This window comes from Chiloscyllium plagiosum, chromosome 24, assembly GCF_004010195.1.
Source record: "Chiloscyllium plagiosum isolate BGI_BamShark_2017 chromosome 24, ASM401019v2, whole genome shotgun sequence".
NCBI classification, from domain to species: domain Eukaryota; kingdom Metazoa; phylum Chordata; class Chondrichthyes; order Orectolobiformes; family Hemiscylliidae; genus Chiloscyllium; species Chiloscyllium plagiosum.
In genome coordinates, this window is record NC_057733.1 from 3,090,830 (window position 1) to 3,098,891 (window position 8,062).

The window sequence follows — 8,062 nt, forward strand, 5'->3', positions numbered from 1 at the left end:
TACCCTTGTGTTTAGAAGACTGAGAGGGGATCTGATTGAGATGTATAAGATTATTAAAGGATCGGACACTCTGGAGGCAGGAAACATGTTTCCGCTGATGGGTGAGGACACAGCTTAAAAATACGGGGTAGACCATTTAGGACAGAGATGAGGAGAAACTTCTTCACCCAGAGAGTGGTGGCTGTGTGGAATGCTCTGCCCCAGAGGGCAGTGGATGCCCAGTCTCTGGATTCATTTAAGAAAGAGTTGGATAGAGCTCTCAAGGATAGTGGAATCAAGGGTTATGGAGATAAGGCAGGAACAGGATACTGATTAAGGATGATCAGCCATGATCATATTGAATGGTGGTGCAGGCTCGAAGGGCAGAATGGCCTACTCCTGCACCTATTGTTTATCCAATAGAACCATCTTGTCCCTGGTATTGTGTTTGACTGAATCCATGGGAGAGTTTTCCCCCTGAGTTTCTACCCACCTCTGATTTGCTAGTGCTTCTTGATCCTTCAGTTAGTCAAATGCTGCCTTACTATTAAGGGCAGCTACCCTCATCTCTCCCATTGTCCTTGTCTGAGTCATAACGGTCATGAGGGCCGAGAATTACTGAACAGAATCTTTGTGATAGTGTTACTTTTTGACTCTAACAGAACCGAATTTGTCACAGTACCTTGCATATTATCTTGCGAAAAGTGGCGACATTGTGCCTCGGATCGCCAGAGACTGGGTACAATTCCACCCTCAGGCCAGTGTCTGTGTGGAGTTTGCACGTTCTTCCTCCAGGTGCTCCGGTTTCCTCCCACTGTCCAAAGCTGTGCAGGTTAGGGTGGATTGGCTGTACTAAATTGTTGATAGTGTCCAGAGATGTACAGGCTCGGTGGGTTAGCTTTCGGAAATGTGGGCTTACAGGGATAGGGTAGAGGAAGTGGGTCTGGGTGAGATGCTGTCAGTGTGCTCCATGGGCTGAATAGCCTGCTTCCACACTGTAGGGATTCTGTAGATTATAAGTTAACAATAAGTATTGATTTGGACCCAGCCAGTGGTTACTGTCTGAACCTTGACCCTCTCAGACTCTCTGCAGTCATGTTTGATACTGACCCTCCAGGAACCAGTACTTGGTGCCTCTTCCTTTCTTCTGGTATGCTGCACTCTTTCTCACCTAGACACTCACTGTTTGCACAGTTAGGTATTCTCTCAACTCTCTAACTTGGCCATGGTTGATTGCTGTCTTTCAGACATGCACTGCCACTGTTTACCTCACTGCTGAACATTGTGTGTGCGTATGACCCTGTGGGATATGGCATCCCCTACAACCACCTCCTCTTCTCCGACTACAGGGAGCCCCTGGTGGAGGTGGCTGCCCAGGTCCTCATTGCGACACTGGACCACGATGCCTCAACCAGCCTCAGCCCATCTGTGGATGGGACCACAACAAGCACGGCCATGGATGATACAGAGGTAGGACATTCGGCACGAGCCCCTACTGCGATTGTTTCCTTCGTTATAATCTCATTGCTTCCAGTATGCACATTGTCAAGATTTGTAGGAAACTAGTGGGCTATTAGATTTTTGTTAATTTCAGTTACAGTGCGCTAATAGGCTGATTGATTTTTATTAATTTCAGTTACAGTGCACTAGTGGGCTGTTTGATTTTTATTAATTTCAGTTACAGTGCGCTAGTGGGCTGTTTGATTTTTATTAATTTCAGTTACAGTGCGCTAGTGGGCTGTTTGATTTTTGTTAATTTCAGTTACAGTGCGTTGGTGGGCTGTTTGATTTTTGTTAATTTCAGTTACAGTGCGCTAATGGCCTTTTTCATTTTTGTTAATTTCAGTTACAGTGCGTTGGTGGGCTGTTTGATTTTTATTAATTTCAGTTACAGTGTGTTGGTGGGCTGTGAGATTTTTGTTAATTTCAGTTACAGTGCGTTGGTGGGCTGTTTGATTTTTGTTAATTTCAGTTACAGTGCGCTAGTGGGCTGTTTGGTTTTTGTTAATTTCAGTTACAGTGTGTTGGTGAGCTATTTGATTTTTGTTAATTTCAGTTACAGTGCGTTGGTGGGCTGTTTGATTTTTGTTAATTTCAGTTACAGTGCGTTGGTGGGCTGTTTGATTTTTGTTAATTTCAGTTACAGTGTGTTGGTGGGCTGTTTGGTTTTTGTGAATTTCAGTTGCAGTGTGTTGGTGGGCTGTTTGATTTTTGTTAATTTCAGTTACAGTGCGTTGGTGGGCTGTTTGATTTTTGTAAATTTCAGTTGCAGTGCGCTAATGGGCTGTTTGATTTTTGTTAATTTCAGGTTCTTTTGAAAGTGGTGCCTCCTTGAGCTGCTTTATTTTTGTTTTGATTATTTACATTTGTTCAATCTCTGCATAAGTGTATTTAGATGTCTGCAACATTTTAGTTTAAAATTCTCCTTTAAAATTTGGAATAAAGCTTTAGTGCCCCTAAGCTGCTGTTCTTATTTTTATTTGATTTGATTAAATTTAGGTTTGTGGGCAAAACATTCCCTGGCAATGTGTATAACGAGTGAGGGTGTGATTGTTTGAATGGTAATATAAGGTCTGTGGCAAATAAAAAAACAGCCTCCGCAAGGCATTCTAGTTGTGATGAATGTTTCTTTCATATGCTTACTAGTCTATAATGCTGCAGTCAGTTTCCCTCAGGGACCATCTACAAGGTCAGAAATTAGTACCACGTTGGTCAGTGCTCTCCCACAAAGTCATCAGGTAAGGAAGGTGAATTTAAGAGTCTTGGAAATGGGTACATATCCCTGAATACAGCATTAATTTCTTAAATGGTGAGGTGCTGAGAAATGGCAGGCTCTAAAGGGACTTGGGTGTCCTTGTTGGTGAGTCTTTGAAAGTTAACAGTTCGCAAATGAGAAGGCAGATGGTATGTTGGCTCTTAATTCAAGAGGATTTGAATATGGGAGTAAAAAATACTTCTCTGACTTATGCAGAGCCTTGGTGAGACTACACCTGGAGTAAGAGTCAAGCAGTGTGGTGCTGGAAAATCACAGCAGTCGATGTTTTGGGCCAAAGCTGTATTCAGGAATGTTCCTGATGAAGAGCCTGGTCTGCTGTGGTTATCGAGCACCACACCTTTTGACACTGATCTCAAACATCTGCAGTCCTCTGTTCTCCTACATCTGGAGTAAGATATGCAGATTTAGTCTCCCTACCTAAGGCAAAAGGTAGAGACTATAGAATGGGTTTACATTCTCTGATGTTTAGAAGAATGAAGTGATCCCACTCAAACGCACAATTCTTACAGAGGGCTTGACAGGATAGATACCGGGGTGGGGGGGAGGTGCACCCCATTGAGTAATGTGAATCTAGACTCAAAATAAGAGGCAGGTCATTAGCACTGAGATAAGGAGGTGTGTCTTAACACACAGGATGGTGAATCTTGGGAATTCAGTGACCTTGAGGGCTGTGTGCGCTCATCATTGATGTTTACAAGTGAGTTGGAGGGATGATTTAAATATAACAGACAGGATATTAGAATGGGCAGGGATATGGTGTTCACTGCAAACTGTTTCATTTATCTTTTACAGCCTCTTGGCCCAGAGAATCTGTTTGTCAACTACTTGTCTCGAATACATAGGGAGGAGGTAAGTTTCCTTCATTAGTCTGCATTAACAAGGAAAGCTTATTACACAGGAGGTGAGAGCTCTGTTGATGTAACACTGTGAGATGGACAAACTGATCTAACAGTGACCCAGTTAGTGCAGAGCCAGGTCTGAGCAAACTGAGCATCTTTAATTCAATTCAATGGAAGTGTGCAGTTTCAGGCGCATGTAACAAGGTCAGCCTTGGACAAAAAATGGCACCCCAAACGAAGGAGGAGGTATGAGAGTATGTAACTAAAGACTTGGCCAAAAGGGCAGAGAGGGAGGCAGAGGTTCGTGGAGGGAATTTGGAACTTAAGGCCTCAGTGGCTGAAGGCATAGGCATCAATGTTGTGGTGAGAGAGTTGGCAAAAAGCCAGAATGGGAGGCGAACGGAGCACAGAGAAGGGCTCAACGAGGTTATACCTCAATGGAGGCTTCAAGATATTGAGGGTCTGGGCTCAACGATGAGAATTTAAACGCTGGCACTTTGAAGGATCAAAGCCAGTTGTGGTCTGCCCGTTCAGAGATGAGTTTGGATACAGGCAGCTGAGTTTTTGGATCAAGTTACGTTTACAGAGAATAGAAAATGAGATGCTGAGTAGGAGAGCATTGTAATTGTAAAGTGAGGAAATAACAAATTCATACGTGAGGGTTCCAGCAGACAGCTGCTGAGGCAGAGCAGAGGTAGATGATGTTGAGATGGCAAACATACTAGTCATTGCTCGTGACATAATCTGATACTGGGTCACTCCCTTAGTGAATGGCAAAGTGGTTAACGATGGGTGTAGACACTGGAGCAGCAGTTTCATTAATCCTGACAATGTGTATCAGAAGCATCGAGTCACATTGCACTCCATCCCTCAAAAGATTGTACTGAGGATGTACACAGGTGAAATAGTACCTTTAAACTTCAGTGTGAATGTTCAGTTATACACTCAGTTTGAAGGTTTGTCTTGGTACATTACCAAAGGAAATTTTCCAGCTTATTGGGAAGAACGTGGTTGAAGAAAATCAAACTTAACTGGGCTGAAGTAAATTGCTCATCAGATTTGGAGTCTGATGTAACACATTCTAAATAAACAAGCCCATTGTTTTCAGTTGGAATCTGGGAAGCATGGAAAAGGTCTCTGTCAAATTGAAAATCAAGGATGAGAATCAAGTTTGAGATTTTGGAGAAGGTTTGAAGCTCGGGTTGTCGGTTTGCTCGCTGAGCTGGTGGGTTTGTTCTCAGGCGTTTCGTCACCATGTTCGGTAACATCATCAGTGAGTCTCCGGTGAAGCGCGAGTGTTCTGTCCCACTTGCTATTTATGTAGCTTAGTTTGTTGTATTGGGCGATATCATTTCAGGTTCTGTTTCTGAGAGGTGGGTAAATGGGGTCCATAACAATGTGTGTGTTAGCAGAGTTCTGGTCTGAATGCCAGGCGTCTAGGAATTCCCATGTGTGTCTTTGTTTAGCCTGTCCCAGGATGAATGTTTTGTCCCAGTTGAACTGGTGTCCCTCTTTGTCTGTGTGTATGGATACTAGTGATAGTCAGTGCTCATGTATCCTGGTGGCTAGTTTCCTGCCCGTCTGCCCAGTGTAACGTTTGGTGCAGTCCTTGCAGGGTATTTTGTATATGACGTCTGTCCTGCAAGTTGTTGTTATGGGGTCCTTTAAGTTCATCAGGAGCTGTTTCGGTGTGGTGGTAGGTTTGTGGGCTACCATGATGCCTGGGGGCCGGAGTTGTCTCCTAGTTATCTCTGAAATGGCTTTGATGTATGCAGGGTGATAGAATCTCTGGGCGTGTGGTGTCTTCCTGTTTTGGTCCGTTGTGCAGGAATTAGTTACCCGATAAGTGCAGTCTGCCAATTTCTGCACAACAGACCAAAACAGGAAGACACCACATGCCCAGAGATTCTAGTCACCCTGCCATACATCAAAGACATTTCACAGATAACTAGGAGCCTACTCCAGCCCCTAGGTATCATGGTAGCCCACAAACCTACCACCACACTGAAACAGCTCCTGATGAATTTAGAGGACCCATACCCACAGAGTCTATACAAAATACCCTGCAAGGGTCACAACAAACATTACACAGGGCAGACGGGCAGGAAACTAGCCACCAGGATACATGAGCATCAACTATCACTGGTTCCCACACACACACAACAAAGAGGGACACTAGGATAGGCACACGAATAGGAGAGAGTTAGAGGAATATGGGCTAAATGCTGGCGAATGAGACAAGATCAGGATGTCTGGTTGGCACGGATGGGTTGAACCGAAGGGTCTGTTTGCGTACTGTGACTCTGACACTAATCTGCTCACTGGCGAATGTGAAATGAAGCAGAAAGGCTCCATCCTGGCTGGACAATCACAAAGTTAAACCAGAGGACAGGAGAAGATCAACTGCTGACATTGATGACCAACAAATCAGTGCTTCCTTAAAAGTTAATCTCTTCTGGTACGTTTCAAACAAGTTCTCCAGAATAAGAAAGCTGCTGGAGGAAGCAGCAGCACTCGATGCTGTGAGTTTACTCAGCTCGATGCTCCTTTAGCATGGAGAAAGGGGAGTGTGTTGCTGCATTCCAGTGACCAGGATGGTGTTAAAAAAACAACTGGGTTGTGTTGCTGAACTGTCGATCTGTAATTGCAATGGGAAACTGTGGAAGAGTATTTAACCGTCACTCAGTACATCAACAAACCACAATTGCCATTAAAGTGAAAGCAAGGCCTGGGGCCTTCATGAAATCTTGGATGTCATTGTTGGGAAGGCAGAGGAATCGTGTGTGAGATATCCAAGGCCAAAGTCAATCCTATCTGGCAAAAGGAGCTTTTGGTTCAGATGACAAATATAGACTACTACCTGCTAGAAAATCATGCTGTTTTCTAGTACATGACCTGAATAAAAGTGATGCTGGGTTGTATACTTGTGATATAGGCATCGATGGAGCAAGTGATAAGATCACCATCTAAGATCTAAACATTGGAAAACAGCTGAAGAGCAAAGGGATTAAAGAAGGCAGGGACATATCTTTTGAATGCATATGTTCTCATAGAAGTGTTGATGAATATTACTGGACTGTAATTAGGCTGTTCGTGGAAGGCAGTGAACAAATTGGCCGAAATTACATCCTTAACCTTAGGAAAATGGCTCTTCCAGATACTGGCAGGGTAATTTTCCATGTGTGAAATCTCAGCTCTAAAGCTTCCTCAGTGGTGAAAAAAACCCAGAAATTGCAAAGCAGTTGAAGAACTTGTTGGCGATAGAAGCTGAAGAAATTGCACTGAGCCTGTGAAACCTCTAAGACTGAATTTTCAGTGAAGTGGTTTAACTATAACAAAATTAGAGTCCTACATATGAAATATATCAACAAGGAACTGTAAACAAATTGATAATGTATCAGGTTCCATGCAAAATGATCAAGTCATCACACTACAGTATTGACCTCAGGTTCCTAAGATCGATGTTCTGCACAGGCCTAGGAGGGAAAGAATATTAGAGAGAATGCTGCAAGTTATGACAAAGGGCATAGAAGAGTGTACGTGTGAAACACAGACTTCTAAAACCGGAGCCACTGGTGTTCACCCTATTGCCTGTTATGTTCCTTGTACTGGTGTTCCCACTGACCCCTGTGATGTTCCCTGTACTGAATTTTCCATAAAACCATTCATTTTGTCACACAAGTGCTTTGCTCCAGATTAAATTTGGATGGGCCACAGCTGTGGCCATTCAAGATTGAGTTAAAGTGGTAATAGAGCTCCACTAAAGATGCTATTATATGATTACGTGTTGAAGCTGTTAGTCTGTGGCAGCAAGAGCAAGCGACAGGAGACAATGCTGGCACCAGTGTGAGGGATAATGCAGAGGACAGCAGGTCAGGCAGCATCCGAGGAGCAGGAGATTCAACATTTCAGGCAAAAGCCCTTCATCAGGAATATCCTAGTGTACAGGATATCACTGTGTATAGTTTTGACAGAAAACAGTACAGAAACCAGCACAGGGCACACAGTAGAAAGTACAGCATCAGAACAAGTTGAAGGCAGATGCATATGGAACTGTGCACATTATGAGCACTCACTTTGAACTTTATATGTGAACTGTCAGTGTTGTATAAATATGGGATAGGTGACATTATTACATAATGGTGTAATAAAGTGCATACTGATGGAGTCTGTCTGGGAATTACTCTGATGCAGTCAGTCTGTGACTGAAAGATTGAATGATTGTGAATGATTGTATTTGTTTTTGGCTTCGCAGGATTTCCAGTTTATTCTGAAAGGTCTGGCTCGTTTGCTAAACAACCCACTGCTCCAGACCTACTTGCCCAATTCCACCAAGAAAATCCAGTTCCATCAGGAGCTTCTGGTTCTCTTCTGGAAACTCTGTGATTTCAACAAGGTAGGAGCCCATCCCTGGCACAGGCACAGAAACTAGGGGAGGGGACACTGCGTGAGACTGGGGGGGAGGCAG

At 43.7% G+C, this 8,062-nt stretch overlaps 1 protein-coding gene across 4 annotated transcripts in view; it reads left to right on the forward strand.

The window, feature by feature from the left end:
* LOC122561967 (protein HID1-like) overlaps positions 1 to 8,062 on the forward strand; it is a 114,646-nt gene that overhangs the window by 48,805 nt on the left and 57,779 nt on the right. For all 4 annotated transcript variants that reach the window (XM_043714309.1, XM_043714310.1, XM_043714311.1 and 1 more), the window contains exons 7-9: positions 1,227 to 1,449; positions 3,548 to 3,604; positions 7,850 to 7,990. In XM_043714309.1, coding sequence (XP_043570244.1) covers positions 1,227 to 1,449; positions 3,548 to 3,604; positions 7,850 to 7,990 — 421 coding nt within the window. The remainder of the gene's footprint in view (positions 1 to 1,226; positions 1,450 to 3,547; positions 3,605 to 7,849; positions 7,991 to 8,062) is intronic.